The following is a 25,299-nucleotide window of genomic DNA, read 5'->3' as shown; positions in this document are numbered from 1 at the left end:
CCTGTCCATCGGGATCTCCTTCCCCCGGCGGGGCAGTCTGTTACGTCTCGCCTTCGTCGTGGGCAAGACAACGACATGGCAGCAGCGAAACGCCGACAAACCCCGAGACGGGCGTTGGGTGAGCGCCTGGATTGCCACGGAAGCCGCGTCCGTCTGTCCGGTTGAGCGAGCGTTTCCCCTACACCGAGTGTGAACGCGCGTTCGTAATGCGCGGGAACGCCGCTCATGGACATTCCGGCGTCTACGCTACGGTGATGGCATCGCCCGCCCCTCTCCCAGCGCGTGACGGCGGTGTGATCTCTCGGGAGTGAGAGAGTGCGTGTGTGTCTGTGATTGGTGCCAGTGAGAACTTCCTTCCCCTGCAGGCCCGGCCCCCATCTAGAGACCCTAGGGAAGGGAACTCTTAAAAACCCCGGCATCGGCACGGCCGGGGGGCTCTTTGTCATCGAATGGTCTCCTGAGGAGCTGTCGTCATGCAGCGCTCCTGCAGCTCACTTTTAAATATGTAAATTCCTGTATAAAGTCCTCTCCCATTGTCTTTTTCTAGCAGCCTCGCCTCAGACGTCCCTCATTTCCTCTCCGGCACACGACCATGCTACCTCTTATGTAACAAACTGGTGGCAGCGGTGGGATGTTGCTACCTCGTCTTTAACAAACTGGTGGCAGCGGTGGGATGCTGCTACCTCGTCCTTAACACCACAGTCCCTCACTCCATCAAATACATGGGAGCCATCCACCGCTGCACCCCAAACCGTGGCAGTCCGGATGCCTGTACAAACTGGCAGTCCGGATGCCTGTACAAGCCGGGTCACCGCCACGACGTATGCCCGAGTCCCAAGACAAATAAATAACTGCCTCCGTTGTGGAACACAACACTCCCAAGAATACACACTTTGCACGCCCAAGTGCATTCTGCGGGAGGGCCCACACCTGACAGGCACGGGATCCTGCAAGGGACGGAAACAGCCAAACCACCCACAAACGCAGCAGCACGACTTGGTCCTATCCAGAGAAAATTTTCCCCATTTGTCATCCGGACTCCCACAGCCCAACCAAAACAAACCAGCTTGGTCAGTGCCGTTGAAACAAGTCTCGGACACCTCTGCCTCTTCACACAGGCACACGACATCCTTGACTGCACAACGCAGTCTACAACAAGCCCTGGCAAAATCTCAGGAGGAGGCAGCAGCGGCTAAAGCAGAAGCTAAAGCAACCCGAGCAGAAGCCGCCGCCTTGCGTCAACACATCGCCAAGCTGGAAGCCCAGATAAGTGCTCTTGCCGCTGGTTCTACCCTTCCAGGTGCTCCCGCTCCTACCACATCTTAAACTCCTCCTCCCAACCCGCCTACCGCCGATACCTCGTCCTCCCACTCCGAGTCTAATTCCTCTCCTGATTTGCTAGCAATGGAGGCTGACACTGATCCCTTTACAAATTCACCTCCGTGCACAACGCCCCCTCCCTCCACACCCATCTCATTAAACAACATGCCAACCCTGCTTGAATCATTTGCAGCTCGCTTTGAGGCAAAATTGCAGGACGCTATAACTCGCATCAATGAGGAATGCACACCCATCAAAGACGCAGTAATCCGCATAACACAAGACAACGCTATTCTTAACCACCGATTCGATGTGCTAACGCAAGGATTCTCTGAACGCTGTAACTATACTGAGTCCCGACTCCCAAAGCGTGACCCCACACCAAACAGACGCAAGAAGCCCAAAGCACCGGAGGAACAGGCCAACCCTATCTCTACCATAGTTCAGGGCTCCCAACCCCCCGTTACAGCTCCGTCCTTTATAGATTGTCATGAGGGCAGTTCCACTCCGTAATCTTACACTCTGGCAGTGGAACTGCCGGGGATTTGGTCAGAAGCGTCACGTAATCCACCAACTGCTGTCCTGCGCTACAGGACCCGACATCCTTCCCCTGCAGGAACCCTCAAACCCCCTCACCCTACCCGGCTATGCTCCTGTTCTGCCCCCATCCCCCCCACCCACTCGGGTAGCATTTCTGGTTCGTCGTTCAATCACCACCATCTCCCATTCCATTGTGATTGGAGACATTGATCACCTTCTTATTGAGCTTGTGCCGCAACTCGCTCGAGCGAACAGTGTCTTCATCCTAAATGTATATAGCCACCCTAAGTGCCTTCAAGATAACTCGAACGCCTCTTTACCCTCGCGAAGTGCATAGCCAACAAGTGCCCCTTACTCGTCGTGGGAGACTTTAACGCCCCACATACAGCCTGGGGTTACCCACACGACACACCGAAAGGACGTCGGGTATGGTTAGCCGCGCAACAAGCCGGTCTCTCCCTGCTCACAGACCCCACCTCTCCTAGACGCACGGGAAACAGTGTCTGCAAAAACACTACGCCAGACCTCACGTTCGCACATCTACTCCCTCACGCCACATAGTGCAACACACAAGAGAATCTTGGTAGCGACCAGTTCATCATCGAGATTCTCTTACACATTCAAATACATCGCAGGCCTCCCAGAGGCTCCTATTTGGAACGCGGCCGCTCGCGAACGCGCCAAGAAGTACGGGTGTCCACCCCGCCCCGCGGTACCGATTCGCGCACGTGCTGGCACGAATGTCTATTTGTGTTTGTTTTTATTTTGTGGTGGAGAGAGTGCTCTACCTTCCGGAAGCTGGAGGGCTGGCCATGCCTTGGATGAACCAATGATGTTAAGACCGCAACATGATTGGAAGCTACGGAATGTGGGCCGGGCCTCTAGATCTTTAAAACCGGGCCCCGGAGCGGGTAGCGAGGTTCTGTGCTGAAGTGAGATGCTATGCATCTTCGGCTACGCCGAGTAGGGGCCTCCCCTAGTGTTAGCCAGTTCCACCATTTTTGTTTTTTAGTTTGTCCTTTTTGATGTTTTGTCTTTTTGCCGTTTGTCTCTAGTGCCTTAACTTGTATCTATTGTAAATTCCTGTACATAAACTGCACATAAGCATTCCCTTTATCCCTGACTCTACTCATAGTGAGAGCGTCTCTGACGGGGCACCTCTGGTGCAGAGATCAAGCTTCAGTCTTCGAGATAAACCAACCGTCTCTGGCGGTGCACCTCTGGTGCGAAGAAATAAGCTTCAGTCTTCGAGTTACCAACCGTCTCTGGCGGGGCACCTCTGGTGCAAAGAAGAAGAACCTGTGAAATTTACTGGCGCAGTCGACAGGATCCTGCGGCCATCGGAAGACGGCGCAGGAAGAAGATTGAACGCAGGGAGAAAGGCGACGGTCAGGCAACAGCAGCGTTCGAGAAAGGACCTGCGGAGAGACGGCGGCAAGGACGCAAGGACCACGGCAGTAGTTCAGCGACGCCGGACTGCATCCGGTCAAGAAAAGCAGCGCGTCGAGGACTTGACGGTCACCGGCGGGTCGCAGCAAGTGACAACGTGCACAGGACCAGCGGCGTGCGACAGCTCATCGCAGCGTCCGGTGGAAGTGGCGGTGGACTGCGACGCCGAGGAGCTGGCAGTGCGGATCGACGCATCGAAACTGTGAGTTTCCTTCGTCGCATTGTTCACGTCCCTGTTCATGTGTTCGAGCCGGTAGGACAGTAGAGGGGTACAGACGGCGGTATGGAGGGTTATCCATGCCGGCCCTCACTCGATGTGAGGTACAGAGTGGAATTGGCGAAGCCGCGCTTAGCTCATTATCAGGCTGAGCTTGCAAAAGTGAATGGAGGAAAGGCGCCGCAATGCGAGGAAAAACCTCCGGATTTGCAGGCGTTAGAAGCAAGGCGCCAGCAGCTAGAGCTCGAGCTGGCTAAGCTCAAAGAGTCTAGGAGAGCTAGCCAACTAGCCAGGGAGAACTGCTCCGAGTCCCGAGCAGAGAGGTCGCCAGTGCTGGAAGGCAAAGGCATATGCCTGTCAAGCACAGGAAAAGAAAACAGCCAGAGAGAAGTAAAAAGAGAGCCAGCTTTCCGCGAAACTGGAATCTCTCGTGAAGAAAGTATCCTGACGGAACGCAGCGTCGCGGTGTTAGAGGCGGTGAACGCGCACTCCGACGATCCAGCTGCACAGGTTAGCTCTACCCCAAATGACACCAGGGACGCGGACGCGAGCTCAGGAATAAAAACTCGGTCTCAGGCAAGCTGCGAAAAAGAGCAGTCGGTTCAGTGTGAAACGACCAGCGACGACAGACGTCAGACTGGCGAGCTAGGGATAGGAGGAGGTCAAACGTTGCCGCAACGGCACACTGTGCCAGGCATGTGGCATGAAGTGCCACGTAGCACTATTGATGGCAAAGTCCTTTCATTTGAGGACAGGGAAATTTTTGGCGACTTGCCACAAGGCAAATTAGGATTAAGTGGCTGCGAAAGAGCGCAGGTAGCCTTGGAGTTGTATGATGCCACGAAATCGGCAAGCTCCTATAATGCAGGGAGCGGAAATTTCATTGCATGCCCGTGCAGGAACGGGGCAAATGGCTCCAAGCGAGGCGAAGTAACAGGAGGCAGGGGCGTGGCTTTCAAATTGAAAGTCGGTGCGAGGAACAGTACGTTCCGGGCTGCGGTACGTCAAATTAGATGTAGCAAAGCCGGCCGCACTGTTCCTTACGCAGTACGCTGTTCGTACTGGTGCGCCGGAGAGAGCGTTCCCTTAGGGGCGTCGCATGGTCAAAGATTTGGACCTATCGAGGATCATGACGTGTTTGATCCTGGAGGACACCAGCTGTTGAGTTCTTGCCCCGCTGTGGCACCAGCCTAATGAGCCGAGTGGCAGTTAGGCGTTAATTGTGTTGAGACGCGTAGTGGCTCGAACGCACACTAGGACGCTCGGTGCGACTAAGGAGGCTCACGTGGCCACTTACGGACGTCGTGCGAGTGCTACTGAACGCTCAAGTTGCGAGTGTGTGTGTGTGTGTGTGTGTGTGTGTGTGTGTGTGTGTGTGTGTGTGTGTGTGTGTGTGTGTGTGTGTGTGTGTGTGTGTGTGTGTGTGTGTGCTCGTTCGCGAGCAGGACGAGGGTGTCTACTTGGAGGTGGTGAACTGGGTGCAACCCACCAATTTGGACGCCGTGTTACGGCGCACGGCAGGCATGCCACCGTGTGTATTTGTGGAATTTGCTTATGTTGTGTGTGCATTTTGCTTTTGGTTTTGTTGGTGCCAGCGCTGGTGTAGCTGCGGTATGTCACCCACAGGGTGGTTTTGTGACCCGTACCGATCCTTTCTTGTTATAATTCTAAAAGTTGCATTTGAGTCCTTTGTAGAATCTTGGGAAGGACGTGTAAGGGATCGGTAGTGTACGCGGGGTCATCGGAACTCGGCTGGGGGCGCTCAAAGCGAAGCGTCTCCTATTTGGAACGCGACCGCTCGCGAACGCGCCAAGAAGTACGGGTGTCCACCCCGTCCCGCGGTACCGATTCGCGCACGTGCTGGCACGAATGTCTATTTGTGTTTGTTTTTATTTTGTGGTGGAGAGAGTGCTCTACCTTACGGAAGCTGGAGGGCTGGCCATGCCTTGGATGAACCAATGATGTTAAGACCGCAACATGATTGGAAGCTACGGAATGTGGGCCGGGCCTCTAGATCTTTAAAACCGGGCGCCGGAGCGGGTAGCGGGGTTCTGAGCTAAGGTGAGATGCTATGCATCTTCGGCTATGCCGAGTAGGGGCCTCCCCTAGTATTAGCCAGTTCCACCTTTTTTGTTGTTTGGTTTGTCCTTTTTGATGTTTTGTCTCTTTTTGCCGTTTGTCTCTAGTGCCTTAACTTATATCTATTGTAAATTGCTGTACATAAACTGTACATAAGTATTCCCTTTATCCCTGACTCTACTCATCGTGAGAGCGTCTCTGACGGGGCACCTCTGGTGCAGAGATCAAGCTTCAGTCTTCGAGATAAACCAACCGTCTCTGGCGGTGCACCTCTGGTGCGAAGAAATAAGCTTCAGTCTTCGAGTTACCAACCGTCTCTGGCGGGGCACCTCTGGTGCAAAGAAGAAGAACCTGTGAAATTTACTATCTGCAACAAGCTTGATGGCAATATGAGTGCGCCTCAGACCTGGAACCTTTTTCGGCAGTTAATAGACTCCACTCACTCTAAGACTACCCAGAGACACGCCCTCACCAAGCTCATGCACACTTCAGATATACCTCCACCAGACCTCCTCCAAGACTTTCGATATCAATACTTCCCCACATACCCTCCTGCACACCACCCTGATTATGCAGGCACTCCTAACGACCAGCTTGACCAACCTATTACAGAAGCAGAGGTACAGGCTGAACTCCAGACACTTAACACGTCCTCAGTTCCCAGCCCAGACGGGGTACATAACAAAGCTCTCAGGAATCTCGACGCACAATCCATTGCTGCACTTACAGAATACTTTAATGAGTGCTGGCGACTGGGCACCCTCCCACCACAATGGAAAGAGGCGAGAAACATTTTCATACCCAAACCTGGCAAACCTCTGCTTACTTCTAACCTCAGACCCATCTCCCTCACATCTTCTGTTGGCAAACTCATGGAGCATGTACTCCAGCGCAGGCTTTGCCAATACCTAGAAAGCAACAATCTCATGCCCACTGGCATGTTTGGATTTCGACCAGGGCTTTCCACACAGGACGTCTTCTTGCAGCTAAAACATCACATTCTCGACTCACACACCTCCAACACTAAAGCTATCCTAGAGGTGGATCTCACTAAGGCATTTGATAACGTTACACACTCAGCTATCTTAGAAAACCTTACGACCCTGGGAGTCGGCGCCAGGATGTACAACAACATCCGAGACTTCCTCAGCCACCGCACAGCCACGCTTACCTTCGGCGACCACAGCCTACTAGGGATCACGCTGGGAGCACGAGGTACGCCCCAGGGAGCCGTCCTCTCCCCTATTTTATTCAACATAGCACTTCTTAACCTACCACAACAGCTAGCTCAAATTCCCGACATCCATTTCAGCCTCTACGCCGACGACATCACTGTCTGGGCAAACCATGGCAGCGATGCCGAAATAGAAGAACACCTACAATTGGCACTAACCACCATCGACGCATATGTACGGGAGCGTGGCCTAACCTGCTCCCCTTCAAAATCGGAGCTTTTCCTCTACGGGCACAAGCAAGACGATTCAGTCAATGCACCCATCTCCCTCGCCCTAGGTACCCATCCCATCCCACTAGTACACAAAATCCGCGTGCTAGGACTGGCTCTGCACTCCCACGGTGCGCACGGAGAAGTCATAAAGACACTTCAAACACACGCTCAACACACCACTCGACTGATTCGCCGCATAGCCAACCGCGGGGCTGGCCTACGCGAGCGAAACACGACTCGCCTCACCCAGGCTCGCCTCACCCGCCTCACCCATAAGCCGCACAACATATGCCCTTCCATACCTACCCCTCAAACAGAAGGAGAGAGACCGGGTTAATGCGCTCCTACGTAGTTGCACGAGAACGGCTCTACATCTTCCCCCCAGCACATCCAACGACCGACTCCTCAAACTCAGTGTACACAACACCTATGAGGAGCTAAAAGAAGCTACCTTTATGGTAGCTATCTATCCGTCTATCCAGCTCAGAGGCTGGTCGTACTTTATTGTCTCAGTTGAGCCTGACCCCAATTACAGAGCCTACCGAGGGGGTCCCCGTTTCTGCTACCCTCCGCTCTGACCTCAAAGGAACCCCCATCCCCAAGAACATGCACCCTGAGCGAGACAGGGAACGCAGAGTAGCAAGGGCTCGGGCCCTTCACAAACAGTATAGCGAGGACCATGAGGTGGTCTACGTGGACGCAGCGGAATATACGACAGGCTCCCGTATGGCCCTGGCGGTAGCCGACAATAATGCAAAGCTTCTAACCTCCAGCTCTATCATTACCAATTCGACCACAGAGGCAGAAGAGGCAGCCATCGCGCTTGCTCTCATTTCTATATCTGCCACAAAAAATATCTCCGATTCCAAATCTGCAATTTTAAATTATGCCAAGGGCTACATATCCAGCACTGCTGCTCGTTTACTACGTTTCTGGCAGCCCCGGCGCCTCATCACCCTCATCTGGACGCCAGTACTTGCAGGCCTCCCTGGCAACGAGGAGGCTCATTCCCTAGCCCGATGTCTCACATTCCGGGCAGGAGTCGAACCCCCTCTACGAGCCTCGGAGCGCCTGCTCTCCTTCCGTGATATTCTCTCGTACTACCGAGACAAACGAAGGGAATACGCACCCCCAGCTCCATCCCTCACCATAGCGCAGGCTGCACATCGGCGACAACTACAAACCCGAACTGCTCCATACCCAATACTGCGCGTGCCCGATACCCAGACCAATTCCCGTCATCATGCAAACTTTGCGGCAAACCAGGAGACTTCTTACACACCCTCCTCACATGCCCCACCTTCCCTCATCCCCCATCACCAACCGCGGCGGAGTCTTACTTGGAGTCCTTGTGACCAGCTCGTCCGCTCAAGACCAGCGCCGGATCATCTCCAGCGCTCACAGAAGGATTGCGCTCCAAGGGCTTACCTTCGCGTTGGAAGGGTGCCTCCCACTCACATTGAGGAGGCATCCAAGTGCCATGTAGGGGGCTTCGCCCCCACCATTTACATCATTGGCAATAAAAGTTTCCACCACCACCTTCTCTCTTTCTTCTTTCACTCCTACCTTCCTCCCTTCCCTTAAGGCGCGGTTCAGGTGTCCGCCGATATATTTGTGACACTGCGCCATTTCCTTTCCTCAAAAAGCAATTTACCAATTAACTGGCGCGCGCTTAGCGCCATGCGGTTCCGTGAAGTCTCTACAAACGTTGAATAAAGCTGTATTTAACTGCGGCTCTTGATGGTATTGCGTGAAACCCACTACTTGTGAAGTCATAACCGCCCTCAGGCTTTGGAAATTGAAGCTGCAATGCAATTAAATTCCATCGTGAATTGTATGCAAAGCGCAGCGTAAATTCACATCTCAATGCATGCGCACTGCTTTACACATTATTCCACAGTAAGAACCCGCGGCGGAATATTTTCCGCCTCTACACGTGTAACAAAGAAAAAGCGTTTCATGGGAGAATACTAGAGATCTGTGTAAAAGTTTGCTGAAATTATATGCGAACTCAGTGTTTATTGGGGCCCTGTGGGCGCCGTATGATCGTTACAAGGGCGCCGTGCATCTCTTCACATTCACGCAAATGACCGCCAAAAAAGTGTGCTCACGATCATGCTTGCCGAAACGTCCAGCACCAGCACCACTCGTTGGGCGAGGCCTTCTTTCTGCTGCGCTTCGTCGAAGGTCACCTTGATTCGTTTTGACATGTCCGGCGTTGAGAGGCTGGAATAAGAAAACAATTTTCATTCGTTCGTTCCTTCGTCCGCTTGCTCACTAGCTCGTTCAATTTATTCGCGAGGATTCTGTATTCATTAGCCTCCAAACGATAATAAGAGCCGGATAAGTCGGGCGGGCACCTTTAGGCTTGGTTTGGTTCATTGGGGTTTACGTCCCAAAGCAACTGAGGCTATAAGGGACGCCGTAGTGAAGGGCTCCGGAAATTTCGACCACCTGGAGTTCTTTAACGTGCACTGACATCGCAGAGTACACGGTCCTCTAGAATTTCGCCTCCATCGAAATCGACACCCACGGCCGGGATCGAACCCCCATTTTTCGGGCCAGTAGCAGAGTGCCATAACCACTTAGCCACCGTGGCGGGGCGGGCGGGCAGTTTTATGAAACAAGTTGTCATAGCCATTGAACTCTCTCTGGATTGGTACTTTCTTTTGCACTGCTATCTTTATTTATTAATTTCCACTAGTATTAGTGGCAAATCTACAAGTAGATGGAATGGGTTAGAAAACAGGTGGCTCTAAATAACGACATTTGTTTTATTACCTGCGGCGATTTTCCAGAATACTTAAACAATCGTACATTAAGAGAAAATATTGTTCGAGAGAAGTTTCGCGTACGCCGCTGTATTGTGTAGTTGGGCTAAAATAGTTTAGTGCTTGATCTTTTCTGTTTAAACGAGAGAGCTCCACTCGGCTACCTCACTCGCGTTGTGCCCCGCCGCGGTGGCTCAGTGGTTATGGCGCTCGGCTGCTGACCGGATAGACGCGGGTTCGATCCCGGGTGCGGCGGCTGAATTTCGATGAAGGCGAAATTCTAGCAGCCCGTGTGCTGTGCGATGTAAGTGCACGTTAAAGGACCCCAGGTGGTCGAAATTCCCAGAGTCCTTCACTATGGCGTCCCTCATAGCCTGACTTGCTTCGGGACGTTAAACCCCAACAAACCAAACCAATAAACCAATCACTCGCGTTGTGTCCCGCCTGTTAACAGTGCTGGCTCGCGCCAAGCGCGCTCACAGCAGCTGGACCAATCGGAACGCTGCGCGCGCCGCACATGCTCACATGTGGCCGGTCAAATCATCAGCTTGCAAGCGCTTGTTAGCCGAGTGAGAATCCATTCCGGGCAGCGCTGCTATAGCGAAGGTAAATGAAACGTCGAGTCAGAAGTGATGGGCTCTCGCAGGCTACCATTACCCACACAAGAGGAGCTCCTTTACGAAAATTGGCTGTGGCTTAGCTAAGGTTAAGCCTGGGTAAGCGAAAAGCTCTCGCTGCTGTTACGTTTCGCCTTCGTCGTGAGGAAAAATCGGCTCCGTTGCAGCGGAATGCCGACGAGTCACGAAAGGCACGCGGGGTCAACGCCTGGATTAGCCACGGAAGCGAAGTCAGTAATCCACCCCGCAACTGGCCAGCCCAGCTCTGCAGTGCACCCTCCTCTACAGAAAGAAGTTAGCTGCCACGGTCGGCAGTACTTGACATTCCAAGGGGCCCGGGTGTCAGCTGGGTCCAGTCATCAAGTTTGACAGCAGCGTCCGTCTTCTAGGAAGAAGTTAACAGAGAGTGTTTCTCCTGCACCGCGTGGACTTGCATGTAGCCTGGACCCTGCACGTGCGACGGTTTGGTTTGGTTTATGGGGTTTAACGTCCCAAAGCGACTGAGGCTATGAGAGACGCCGTAGTGAAGGGCTCCGGAAATTTCGACCACCTGGGGTTCTTTAACGTGCACTGACATCGCACAGTACACGGGCCTCTAGAATTTCTCCTCCAAAGAAATTCCAGCCGCCGCGGCCGGGATCGAACCCGCGTCTTTCGGGTCAGCAGCCGAGCACCATAGCCACTGAGCCACCGCGGCGGCGCACGTGCGACCACATGAAAAGCGCGGGAACGCCGCTCTCCGACATTCCGGTGTCTGCGCGACGTAGACGGCACCCTCTACATCTCGACACGTGACGGCGGTGTGTTCCCTAATGAAAGGGTGTGTGATGGGTGCCACAGTGGACTTTTCAGTACACTCCTTCCTCGACAAGCCCGGCCCCCACCTAGGGAGTCCAGGGAAAGGGAACGCTATAAAACTCGGCGCCGAGTACGGCCGAGTAGCTCCTGACAATCGAGTTTATCGCCATGTAGCTTCTCGTCATCAACTCCTTGTTTTCGAGACTCTCTTACTGATACGTTCTCTCAGTTGCTGTTTGTATATAATGTAAATTTACCTGAATAAAGTTCTTCTTGTCTTTCCCGTAACCTCGTCTCCGACCTTCCTCATTCCCCTCTCCGGCACGACCATGCTACCTGATTCGTAACAACTGGTGGCAGCGGTGGGATGCTGCTACCACGACTCGTAACAACTGGTGTCAGCGGTGGGATGCTGCTACCACGACCTGTAATACTGTTTTACAGCCAGCTCCGAAGCTACCACTTCTCGATCGGTGTTTCTGCGCCGTCCAACTGTTGCTTCTTCTTCTTCCATGGCGAGTGTCTGCGCCTGTTCAATGGGCAAGCGCGCTTTATATACTTGTCTCAAATGTGCGCTGCGCACGGCTGCGGCGAAAAGTCGAACGGCGGCGAGGATGGCCGCCTCTTTTATGGCCGCCGCCGCCGCTCACGCGTTCTCGCAACGCCTTGCGAAATAGCCTTCTCCTCTTGGGACGGCGGCGGCGACCGCGCGGCAGCGGCGAAGGGTAAAATGGTGGCGAGGAGAAGAAGCGGCGACGCTCAGACGACGCAGTCAGCGCGCGGCGGCGACGACGGCTGCGGCACCAGCGGCCACGTGCGCTCCGCGTGACGTCGCTCGATTTCGCGCATGCGCAGCTGTGGCTCAAATTTATCAAGGCACACGCCAGACATGGTGTTGACGAGCCTAGTGAAGGTTTTCGCTTCAAAAACGTCGACGCGCCGCCGCCAAGTGCCGCGGAATGCAGTGCAGCGGGACGATTGGAAGCAACAGCGTCCACAGCCGGTTCAGAAAGTTGCCGGCGTCGATGCGCAGCGAAAGCTGAGTAGAAAGGGCGCTTAGAGCAGATGCGAGAAGACCACGATAATGGCGCACCAGCGAAACCACCGATGAACAGCAGGAAGGGCTCGAAAATAGGCTTGAAATTACGCATCGGCGTGCGCCAGAACATTCATTACTGCGGCTTCGATGCCTACTGTGCAGAGAACTATATGCAGAACGGGTTTGGAGTACATTCGAGCATGTGCGAAAGACGTTCGTTTACGTCGGGCCCCACGTGTGCACACGAAAGGTCCATAACGACACTGTAATTATTCTCTGTTCAAAGTTATTTGCGTCATGAGGTCATGACGAAAGCTCTCACGCTACATAGCCAAACAGCTTAGCGGTCTCTAGGAACTTTTTATATTGCTTCCGCATGTTAATTCAATGAACGTGCCTACCTAGGAGTCAAGGACCTTTTCCATCTTCTCAAGAGAGAAAGCAGAAGACATTCCTAAACCACCACATTTTGGGCGAATGCACCATTTCAAGAGGGCTAGCCGGCTCACCCGGTTAGTGTGAAGCTCGACCCTGAAGGTGGCCATGCAAAAACCTATCATAGCGGCAGCCTATGCGAAAATAGAATGACTTGTCCCGAGGCCGTGTTTCAAACCCGAGGCGGCCCGAACAGATAAGCTTCACCGTCCACTGCACGGGAGCACTATATTATCGCCGCAGCCGATCACGCCTGATGTTAAATTGCAACGCACACTCGCGCTGTGCATTGCACATCGTGATCTTCACCAATTTCCATGAAGACCAGGCGTACAATATTTTAAAAAGAACTGCCGAAGACGTCTAAAGCTTCTTCATCACCAAATAAATCTGGCTCTACGGCAGAGTTAATGAAACATTTCTTTGCATTTGTGGTACTACAGTCGGTGCTGATTTCAAACTAATTTCGTCGGCTATGGAATGTCTTAGTGTCGCCAGCGTCGACCTTCGTAGATATGAAGATATCGCCACAGTGGTTCGGCGGATATGCGTGAGGAGTTGACCTCTCAACTGCTAGGTGCAACGAGATCAAGCCTGCCACGAGTGCTCCCTTCTCGGGCTACATATAGAGCTGCCCACTCCCTGGCATCGGCGCGCCTACGAGGAGCCGCGCAACAGTTACAGTTCAGGAGATAGGGCTCTCTCTTCCAAACACGACATCAACCTAGTCAGCTCCTACCAGGTGACCTACCCGAGACCATGCCTTCTCGAACACCTCGATGCGCACCTGTATTGTGTTCTCGGTCGAAACGGACTCCTGTCTGCTCCTACGATAATAGAGACGCGCCCGTCTGTTAGAGCTGCGGCCGCCTCGAACATATATCCCGTATTGACCTCGCCGTCTATCTGCGCGCCCTTTAGTCCATGTCAGCATTTGCTCTGCGTGTATAGTAGTAGGTGGTGAAAGTTTCTAGACAAAATGCATTGTTTTAGACCGGCAACGGATGATGTAATCTTTGGCATTGACTTTTTTGGCCAGTGTGGCGCCACACTATACAATGCAGCTGCCGAAATTTATATGCGATGACACATCCGGTCAGCGCAAGTCGAATATCCTCCCTGGAGTCACGAGAACGTGTTTTTCTCACACAAGACGGGGCCCTTCCAGCCCATCCAGCAGCTTTCGTCCCGGTTAAATCTTCCACCATTCGAATGGGGTTTTGGAACACCCTAATTTAACCGGAGATATATACAGTGTAAAAAGAACATATTTGTGCCCATACACTGTAGCGCAGCAAAAGACGAGGACACAACAGAGGAGAGACGAACACCACGACATGCGGTCAGGGCGCAGCGGACTGTTGCACGGTTTTGTGGGTCGTGAACCGAACCACACAACCAGTGCACCTTTCGTCTCGATTTAAACTAGCGAGATCTCACGACTATGTTACCGACACTGTCTCGGCCGTTTCCGATTCTCGCCGACCAGCATCCGAAACATCGGACTATTATTCTCAGCTGCGAGAGACAGCAAAAAAAAATCGCTCCCTTCTCCCGAGCGATGTGCACTGCACGACATAATCGTGCTTCATTGCCACGTGTTCGACATTAGCCACAGCGTGACTCTTTCATCTTTGCCAGCATCTCCTATGGACCGCAAAATTAACACGAGGAATAAATATCCCATTCTTCAGAAACCGTATCGGGTATCTGCGGCTGAGGGCAAAATCATTAACTGTTAGGTCCAAGAGATGCTGCGGGATGGAGTCATTCCGCCGTCTTCCAATTCGTGGGCCGCGCCCATAATACTAGTGAGGAAGAAAGACATCTCACGGTGATTTTGCATCGATTCATCACCATCATCATCAACCTGACTACGCCCACTGCAAGGCAAAGAACTTTCCCATGTCTCTCGAATTCACGGTGTCCTTTGCCAGCTGCGGCCACAGTGTCTCTTCGAACTTCTTCAGCTCATCCATCCACCTAACATTCTGCTGTGTCCTGCTGCGCTTGCTTTCTCTTGGAGTCCAATGCGTTACTCTTAAGGACCATCGGTTATATTGCATTCGCATCACATGCCCTGCCCAAGCCCATTTCTTCCTCTTGATTCCGACTAGGATGTCTCTATCCCGTGTTTGTTCCCTCGCCCACTCTGCCCGCATCCGGTCTGTTAGCATTACACCCATCATTTTTCTTTTTATAGCTCGCTGCGTCCATTATCGTCCCTTAAATGCGATGACAAAGAAAAACGTGTATCAATTACCGCGCATTGATGACGCTGTGGACCGCCTTTACTCGTCGTCATACTGATCACCCTTTGAAATCCGATCTGGGTACTGGATATTACCAGTACATCCTTCACAGAGAGAAAACCACCTTCGTGACTCCCGACGGCTTCTTCATGCCATTCCGCTTGGGCGATGTGAATGCCACATTCGAGCTTTTAATGAATACGGTCCCACGAGGATTAAAATATTATATACGCATGTGCTATTTTCAGGACGTCATCATCTTTAGCAAGACCTTTAAAGAGCACATTGAAAGCCTCGGTATGGTTCTCCACTGCATCAGCAAGGCTGCATTCCTCCTTATTTCTAAGAAGTGCTATTTCGGAGAGCGGCAAACTTTCGTCCTTAGATTCCTCGTGGATGTGGAGGAAATCTGGCCCCATCGACGGACTCTTGGTGACGTTCGGAATTTTGAAGAACCACGAGCCCTGAAAGCCCTTCGGAATTTCCTTGGCCTGTGTTAATATTTGCGCCGCTTTATTACCGATTCCGCGCACCTTGCACACCCTCTCACTTCTCTACAGCGTAAGGACTGCCATTTTGTGTGGAGAGTCGAATGCGGTTCTAACCAGCTGAAATTTGCTGTGGATTCAGAAAACCTTTTCCCCACTTTGATCCCACCGCAGCTACAGAGATCCACAGTGATGCCAGTGGTGTCGGCCTTGTGGCGGTGCTCGTCCAGATTCACAGTGGTGACGAACACGTTACTGCTTGCGCAGTCGTGTGTTAAGGCCGCACTGCGAAAACAGTGGTTTCGTCTGGTTGGCGATCCTGTCACATCGCGTCAACTCGAACAGAAGGGAAACGTGTCGCGGTCTCCCACCAGTCTGTGTTGGCCACATGTGTGGAACTTGTTCAGAAACTCTCTGTCACACCAGAAAAACCACTTCAATCGCGTTCCCCGGCGCTTCTCTGCTCTTGCTCGCGCGCTCTCCTCCGTGCGTATGCACAGGTGAGGAAACAAGAGACGATTTGCGCTGCGTAGCTACTGGTGGTTTTGCAGAATATCGGACAAACTAAGACCGTGCGCGGCGGCTGAGGTTCAGCCTTACTGCTATACTGCACCGTCGATGCGGACTCGGACGACGAGCCGCCACCGCAGAGAAACCACGCTGGATGATCGACGGGCTGCGAAGAGCGCCTGAAAAAGGCGTTTTCGAAAATTTGATGCGGGATAATCAAACACGGGCTACATGCGTCTACATTCTGTGCCCTGTGTCTACCTCTAGGCATTTCGTATTTTGCGCTGCGGTCCCACAAAGCATTATCAAACCCGCCGGTCACTACAAATCACGCCCCCATCTCGGCAGATTCATGTAGTTTGTACCACGTTGTCAGGGTACTAAAAAAATGTAAAATTATACGCATCATTCTAGCAATGAAATGGGAACCCAGCAGAGTTATTCTTTTTGCTGTCCTAAGGAAATAAATGCGGCACTGCTTTCTTGTTCATCTCAAGTTCCAAAATAGCAGGGCCGGTAACTCGCGCTCACCTGTGAAATACGGTACGACCTAGCGATTTCTTGAAACACACATTCCTTCAGACCACGCCATTCATATTTTAGGCCTGTTATATCCCATGGAAAGCTCCTCTCTTCAATCATCGCGATCAGGTCACTTTACTGGTGGCACGAATACGACGGCGTCACGTTCAAGCGAGCAATTGGCACACTCGTATGCCAGCTCCTGCTCAGGCGGTTCTCGCGCGCAAACCCGTCAAGAAACTGCTGGAGCTCGCGGCCGAGGCAGTCCATACGCAAGGTACAAGGCATTCCTTTTAGCTCCCTACAGAGCCGCGTTCGTCAGAAGTGTACGCTTGCTCACAAAAATGCGAAGGGGTTCGTAGGAAACGTGCTTCTCCATGGCAGCCTGATCCGCCAACCGACGGTGGCCACGGCAGCCTTCCCGTCCATATGCGCCTGCCTGCAAGACGCCGTACCGCAGCAGACAGCATTGCGACGAAAGGAGACGCTCTTTTCTGTACGTTGAAAACTACGTTTCCAAAAACGAAAGACACCAAAGCGGTGAATCAACGCAAAATGCTTGCTTTGGTTGGCGGGGTGTCTCTAGGAAATTCGCCCGGCCAACGAACATGGCCTACCGTGTCCACGAACGCTGTTTGTTTATTGTTCCGGTTCCTGAAAGCTGTCATACCGAGGAAACACCGCAGCAATCTGTCTCGCTTCTGTGCCGTTCGTGCAGTGTGACAAGAAGTTGTGGGACAAGTTGGTTAGGCGACTTGTTGACGGCTCGCTTGCGAACGCGTTTAGTTGATGTCGTTGTTGTGTTTCCGCAGTGTGACACGGGCTTTGACAGTTAAAAAAAGTTCGGTGAGAGCAACATAACGACCTCACGTTGCAAGATTTCTTGCTCCGGCCCACACCAGATCACAGTCTACGCTGTTCACCCTAGAGGACGGCATTCTGTGCAAGAACTATTTGCTCTGTGGTGCCTGCATGCTTTTGGTTGCCCAGGAAATTTTCGCAGTGAAATGCTGCACGCCATGCGCGACAACTTCACGTCCGGTCAACATTGGGTTTACCGCCCACTTAGAGCATTCTTGAACGCTTCTATTTACCAGCATGAATAAGACAGTCGCAAGCTGTCCCGAATGTCAACGTCTAAAGCCAAACAGATCCCCTCCTGTGGACCTTCTACACCCGGTCAAGCCACCATCGGCGCCTTTTGAAAAAGTTGGTGTCGACCTGCTTGGCCCCTTTCCCAAGTCTTCGGAAGGACGCCGCTGGGTTGTAGTCTGTGTCGACTATCTGACAAGATACGTGAAAACTTCCGACGCCGCTGGGTTGTAGTCTGTGTCGACTATCTGACAAGATACGTGATAACTGGCGCTCGTGTCAGCGAAATCAAGTAATTTGTCAACTTTTCTGCAGCACTCTCTTATCCTTCATCATGGTGCTACCGCTGTTATCTGCGAGAGTGGCCGGTAGTTAAGTGCTGACGTCGTGGAAGAGCTACAACGGCTGTGCAGATCTAACTACCGCCACTCCACACACTACCACCCACAGACCAACAGCTTTACAGAGTGCACAAGCCGCACCCTCACTAACATGCTGTGCTTGTAGTGGCATCAATCAACGGAACGGGGACGCCCTAATACCATTCGTGACGTACGCGTACAACACCGCGAAGCATGAGGTCACCGAATATTCACCTTTCTAGCTGCTCTACATGAGGATGCCGCGCGCGTTACTGGACACACTCTTTGCCTTCTCCTTTCACGAAGACATTTCCACCTACCACCTATCACGTCGCGCTGAAGAAGTTCGGCGAATAGCCCGCTTGCCCACTTTCTGTTGTCAACTCCGACCGAAAGACCGCTAATGCAAGCGTCACCTTGCGGCAACAACCCCCGAGGAGATTACTTTGGCTCTGGATGCCATTGCGTAAGCGTGGGCTGTGACGTAAGTTTTTCTTTAGGTATTCGGCCCTTACGTCGTTGCGAGTCGCTTGAGCGATGTAAGCTACGTAGCTGCCAAAGTTACCGCAAACGATCGGCGCTCCAGCAAGATCCAAGTTGCCGATGTGGCTCCTCTCAAGCGCTGCCACCATCGGCCACACTGACTGGCGCGAGGACGGGCTTCGTCTGCCACCGAGGAAATTGTCACGCGCCATGCAGCCACCTCGTTAGAATAAAACGAAGCCACGCTTCCACCGTGCGAGAATTATTACAGTAATTATACGGTTAAGTACTTCGACAAGCTCCAATGATATTACTTGTGACCGGCAGCTGCTAGGACCACCCTACTCACTTCTTGAAATCCTCGTGTTTGCTGATTACATCCCAAGTGGACCGCTGATTGCAGAGGTAGTTCTGCTTGTTCGGTGCGAACGGGTTGTGGCGGCGGGGCCCGTCCATGCTGTCGCAGAACTGGCTGATCTGTAACGGGGGAAGAGTCCGTTGATGCACGGCAGCGTGGGTTACAATGTCTCAAAGAAGAAGAAGAGGAGGAGGTAAAAACTTTATGTCTCCGAGATCTTACGCAGCAGAAGCGCAGCATATGAATCTCAGCGGAAAGTGATAATCTCTGAAGCAGAGTGGAAGGGGCACAGGAAAGCAGGCAGGTTATGAAGGAGAGTGCTCCTGTTGCTAACTTGCGCCGAGGGATACAGAGAGAATAAAAAATTCACAGGGACGCCTTATTTCATTATTTGCTGGCAATCCGATAGGTTTAGCCTCGATAGCTTTAGTGCATTTGCCGGAAGTGCCGTCATTTTCGTGACGTCACTTCATGGGCATCCTTTTATTTTTCCCATCTGCAGCGTTTTTCTATTTATGATATCTCTTCTTTACAACCAATGGGAATTCTTCCCTCTGGTGATATCTCTTCCCTCTAGCAAGCAGGGAAATTTTATAACCGATGACGCATATTTATTCCAACGGCTTAGTCACTAATACAAGAATTCGGGCGAGATTTCGGTGCACTCCCTAAAATACAGCTTTTGTGGCGCAAACTGCTTTTCTAGCAAGACAGAATTCAAGAGGGCACACCTATACCCTGGTGCTATCTTAATATCTTGACATCATGATCACTGTGCAGGCCTCTTAGCCACCGCTAACTTCCTTGATTTGCTTCAGACACTAAACCAGGGTTTGTAAAATAAGCTCTTTCAAAGCGAGCGGGTGATGCCACACTTCACTACCAGGGTCAGTGAAAAATTCTTACATTGGTGACATAGGGCATGGACATGATGGACGACTGGACAGGGTCATGTATGTCCTGCTGAAAGATGACCTCGCAGTTGCCCTGAACGCTGCATTTCTTGTCTATCGGGCACAAGTCTCCATCCGACGTTCTCGGAATGAAGACGATAGGGGCTGAGCAAGCATTCAGCTGTACCTGACAAAAGAATTCGCGCGCACATTCACCAAGTGATGAGCGCATCTGATACGTCAACAGTGCAATGCAAATAAAAACACTTGCGTTCTGATTTCTTTTTCTTCTTCTCATTATTAGCTCTCAATCACTCTTGCAAAGCTCAGCAGTTACTGGTTTGGTTGGAAGGGATCCCTGGCCAGGGAAATAGGTAAACCGATTTGATTGTTTGGTGTGTTTATCTCTCTTCTATTCATCCGTTACAGCTGACAGGTCGTGTACACTGGCTAAGCCGTATAATAACCTTTACTTAGCTATTTTGCTTCCTGAAACGACTGAACTCGTTCTTTACAAAGAGAAAACATCCGTGGACTGTTTTTTCTGGCTGTTCTCGTTCTCAGCGACCACACTAGGGGCTTGGCAGCTGCACTACCATCATCATTATCATCAGCAGTAGCCTGCACACCACCAATACTGCTGCTGGTGCTAGAAGGGATGAGAAATGTTATTTTTCACATCTACAGAATATAGCTGTATCCAGAGAGCAGATTGGGACGTCCTTTCTCAAAGGACGATGCTCTGCTTCATGTCAGAAGGTTTTTCCCCAGGGCTCGCGTCTTCATTGAAATAAGCAAGGAAACTGTCTAAATGAACTTATCTTTCATCGCCGCTGCTAAAAGAAACTATAAGCACTCAAACTATGTCATTCTAGGGAGCTATCGGCGCACAAATTCTCGCTACATACGTGGCGGCCTCGAGCTCTGACATACTGAAGCTCTTGGAACTCTCGCCATGTCTCTTCATTCCCTGCTAGATGGCGGTGCTTCAAGCGGAGAACTAGTGTTCCTGTATTTTCTGGGTAAACACTGCGGAGCTCTAAACACCTCGCTAGACTCTGTCCGTTTTTGCGTTTTATTAAGGGCGTTTAAATTTATCCCTGGCTCGCGGTCCAAAGCATCGAGCGACGATTGTGACTGTCGAGCAGAACGGCACGCCCACATCAAAAACTACCGTATAAAGTCAGCTAGATCAATCCGTATTACATGAAGCTTTATTAAACAAGGTCTAAGACTTCGCCACAAAAACTTTAGGGTTTACAGTCTCAAGTTCTCTATGTTCGTTTTCAACACGAACATCTTTAAAGCAAGTATGTCTGGTCGGATTTGTGACAATGCCGGAGTCTCCGGCGCTACTCAAGCAGCGGAAAACTATATCCAATCTTTAGAGACTAGCTCGGTCCTCCACAAAAGAGAACGTGACCATATGCTCGGGATCTCGGCCCTCTGTAAATATCCTACTTCACGCGACAGAGGAAAATCAAGATCTACTGCCTGTTAGGTGCTCGCAATTTTAGCCCCCTTTCAAGAATTAAATTACCGAGTTGGTCACGGAACATTTGTCTTTCAATGTCAAACGTTGCTTGAGGAGAGAGTCTCCTTCTATGTATAGTTGTTCTTCTAGCTGCTCTCAATATCTACTTGTAATCAGTTTTATTACAACTTTCTGTCTGTAACCGTGAATCCCTCCCATCTTCGTTTGCCCCATTCAGTATTCACCATGTCTCACCTTTCCATCGTGGCAATAAGTGAGGGGGTGCCTGCTGTCGTTGCGTCTGCCGTACTCGTCGAACACGCCGTACCTGTAGTGGGCCCACTCGTGCACGAACAAGTACGCTGCGAATGTGTGTCTTTCTTAACCGCACTTGTAAGAATAAAATGCTGCTAGCTCCCGTTGTCGGCGCCCCGGCGTACCTTGGCGCCAGGACAGAGGAGCACGCGGAGCCCAACCTAAACGAGCACTGGTGAAACTTTCAGTGCACCCAACCCTGGTGCTTGACAGCAGTGTAGTAATTATCTCTCGGTTGTAAAAGTAAGCGCCCGGCGTGAAGGAAAGTCTGCCCTGCAGCCCCAGAGGCGCTCGCGCAGTCCTGGTGGCACTTGATGAGCTAGGCAAGCGGCCTTGAACGAAGGGCTAGTGGCAGTAATTACCTAAATAAGCACGCGCCAGCGGCACGGGTACCCGGGGCGCTAGCGATTAGAACGCTCAGTGATCAGCTCTGGTTACGCGGGTCGTTATACATAAGAATCCACACACACAAAAAAGCGCAACGCGTTGTCGCGCGCGAAAGAACGATTAGGAAAGAGCAGCGACTGATGTTTGACGCTCCCCAAGACACAAACGCGGCTATCAGCACCTATGAACCCTCATATTATACGCTACGCCTGCCGTGCAGTACAATTTTTTTTCTTAGAGCGCAGCCCCTTGAGCGCCCATTTGTGGGATGAGCCCACGTCGCCGTCGAAGATGAAACTGATCGCTAGAGAACGGAGGGGAGGGGTGGAACGACAGTACCGCCTCTCTCCGTCCATCAACACCGCTTAAGCGGAGGTAGTGTGGCTAGTCTGCGGAAAGGGGGCGCTACACGACATACCCCTAGCTTCACCAAGGAAGAACACCCGCACCGACTCCGCACCCTCAAGGGTAACAACCCCGTGCTTGCAGTCAGGCATCTTGGCGAGAATTCAACCATGGTCTTAATACTGTTCAAAAATTCGGAGGTTCCAAAGTGTGTTAAACTCTCGCTTACATGGGAAAGGTGCATACGAGGTATGCAACGCATGCGTACGCTTGGGCCGCCGCGATGATGTCTGCCCGGATGCTGACAGCAAAGTTTCACAGGTTCTTTATCTTCCTCTTTGCACCAGGGGTGCCCCGCGAGAGACGGTTGGTTTCAACTTGATGACTGAAGCTCTTCGCACCAGGGGTGCCCCGTCAGTGACGGTCTCTCGATGAGTAGAGATGCAGGGATCAAGGGAAACTTAAAGGTTTATATACATATATTTACAATGCATACACAAGTTAAAGGCACTCGAGACAAATTAAACGGCACAAAGATACAAAACTGCAACAAGTTGGAACTGGCTAACACTAGGGGAGGCCCCTACACGGCATGGCTGAAGATGCATATCATCTCACCTTAGCGCAGAACAAACAACAAAAAAGGTGGAACTGGCTAATACTAGGGGAGGCCCCTACTCGGCGTAGCCGAAGATGCGTAGCATCTCACCTTAGCGCAGAACCCTGCTTCCGGCTCCGGGACCCGGTTTTAAAGCCCTAAAGGCCCGGCCCACATTCCGTAGCTTCCAATCATGTTGCGGTCTTAACATCATTGGTTCATCCAGGGCATAGCCAGCCCTCCAGCTTCCGTAAGGTAGAGCACTGTCTCCACCACAAAATAAAAACAAACACAAATAGACATTCGTGCCAGCACGTGCGCGAATCGGTACCGCGGGGCGGGGTGGACACCCGTACTTCTTGGCGCGTTCGCGAGCCGCCGCGTTCCAAATAGGAGACGCTTCGCTTTGAGCGCCCCCAGCCGCGTTCCGATGACCCCGCGTACACTAAGCCGGTCGTGACGTATACTAACGATCCCTTACACTGACAACGTCAAGTGTCGAAGATGCGGAGTGGAGCTCCCGGAGTGGGGCCATACTTGGGCAGCGAAGCGTAAACTGCGCGGCAAAAATCACCCGCTCGGAGACTAGGAATGCAGGGAAATCTACAGGGCTACCTATCTGACCAAAAAACGGCAGTGGGAGCGGAAAATGGCCTATCAACAGAAACAGCAAGGCGAGCGGCAGCAAAAATCTGATGCAATAGCCGCAGGCGCTGGCAGAGGACGCTCAATGGTCAGAGGGCGGGACACCCGAGGTCGGGGCGGGGATTCCCGAGCTGGGAGCGGAAACATTCGAGCGCTCGTCCAACAGTACGTCGAACAGAAAATTCAGAAACCTTTCTCCATAGCCCTGCAGGAAACGGGCAAGGTAGTTGTTATTTTCGGGGTATGAAGCGTTTGCTAGCGACCGCGGGGAAGAATCCCGGGTTACTACATTTGTCAAAAGGAATGGCGGCGATCGCGCACGAAATCAATTCTCGTAACGTTCAGGCGGTTCTCGTCGAAATTTTCACGGGTAGGAAGGAGGAGCCCATTATTTTCCTCCTTAACAATTTGCAGTAGCCCTAAGCAGCCAAAGGTTAGCTAGGGCCCTCTTTCCCAAAGCGATCAAGGCGGCAGGAACCAATCCATTGTTAATTCTATCAGGTTTTAATGAAGCCCACCAAGAGTGGGGATAATACAGGCATGACCCGAAAGGAAGGCACCTGCGGGAAGTCTTTCACGAACTGAGCCTCAACCGGCAAATAGACCCGGGCTGTCCAACCAGAATGGGCAACAGCGTTAGCGTTGACAATACACTGGATCTAATGAGCACCTAAAACGTGGAAGAGATCAGCTGGAGAAACACGGAGCTCAACTTTGGGAGCGATCGCTGCGTACAAAGACGCGGAGAGAAACAAGCGTAACTGAACGGGATATATTGAGGCAAATCAAGGAAACTTTCGATGTAGAGGGGGAGATTGAGAATATTGATGAATGGGTGGAGGCCCTTATGCGCCACGTTAGAACCGCAACCACGACCCTACAGGAGGATGACGCCCCGGCGACCGCCAACAGCAAACTCCTGCACATGCAGAAACCTTAACGGAGTATGAAAAAGCGTCTCCGCACACAAAGATGGAACTGAAATTGGAGGCCAAGAATAGCCAGGCATGATAAGCAAATTGAGAATTACGCAATTAAGCTTTCCGAGCAAAACTGATGCTGTAGGTGTGATTAATTGGAAGGCAACACGAGACTTTCAAAGACTCGAAGCCAGCTGCGCCATCTAGCTGGGCCACGATAGTTCAAAAGCGCAATCGGGAACTAGTCTAGGCAAAGGCCAGATCGCGTTCGAGGGGTAGACGCGGAGCTCGTGGCAAAATTAGTGGACACCTACGTCGGCGACACAGCCCTCCTCCTCCCGCGATACGAGGGCCCTGATCGAGACTCACGATGCGCCCATCAAGGAGACGGAGGCCAAGGACGGAATTTTGGTTTAAAGACGTCATCGGCCCCTGGTCCTAACGGGGCTACAAGCAAAATATTTAATAATCTGGACTATGTGTCTATAACGGCGCTCGCCGAATGCATGCAGAAGGGCTGGAGTAGCGGCAGTATCCCTCCACAATGAAAAACTGCAAACGTGGTGCTAGTCCCTAAACCAGCCAACCCGCACAAACTGGAAAATCTCAGACCGATTTCCCTAACTTCGTGCACAGGAAAGCTCATGCAACGCGTGATTCCGGCCAGACTGACGCACTTCATGCAACAGAACGACCTATGGCCGCACGAGATGGTCGGGTTCCGGCCGGGCTTGCGCACGCAGGACGTGATGCTTCCTTTACAACACGTCATTATAAATTCCAGATCTAAAGTTGCGAAGGTAGTTCTAGGTTTAGATGTAACAAAAGCCTTTGACAATGTTAAGCATGCTGTGATCCTTGCAAGGCTTCAAGAGATAGGAGTCGGCGGGAGGGCGTATAATCACATCCAGGATTGCTTTTCAAACAGGACGACGCTGAAACT

The 25,299-nt window shown here is 51.9% G+C and overlaps 1 protein-coding gene across 1 annotated transcript in view; it reads right to left on the bottom strand.

Annotated features, from left to right (window-relative positions):
• The window catches only part of LOC149336293 (calcium-activated chloride channel regulator 4-like), an 81,739-nt gene extending 59,394 nt beyond the window's left edge, over positions 1-22,345 (bottom strand). Inside the window, exons 1-5 of the mRNA XM_089554108.1 lie at positions 22,267-22,345; positions 21,402-21,508; positions 19,686-19,859; positions 18,771-18,898; positions 9,164-9,278 (exon numbers count right to left, since the gene is read on the bottom strand). Coding sequence (XP_089410234.1) covers positions 9,164-9,278; positions 18,771-18,898; positions 19,686-19,859; positions 21,402-21,508; positions 22,267-22,345 — 603 coding nt within the window. The remainder of the gene's footprint in view (positions 1-9,163; positions 9,279-18,770; positions 18,899-19,685; positions 19,860-21,401; positions 21,509-22,266) is intronic.
• Positions 22,346-25,299: the final 2,954 nt, after the last annotated feature.

This window comes from Amblyomma mixtum, chromosome 7, assembly GCF_055824585.1.
Source record: "Amblyomma mixtum isolate Tamu chromosome 7, ASM5582458v1, whole genome shotgun sequence".
Classification (NCBI taxonomy): Eukaryota; Metazoa; Arthropoda; class Arachnida; order Ixodida; family Ixodidae; genus Amblyomma; species Amblyomma mixtum.
Note: the sequence above shows the minus strand (reverse complement) of the source record. Positions and strands in the feature narration are given on the sequence as shown.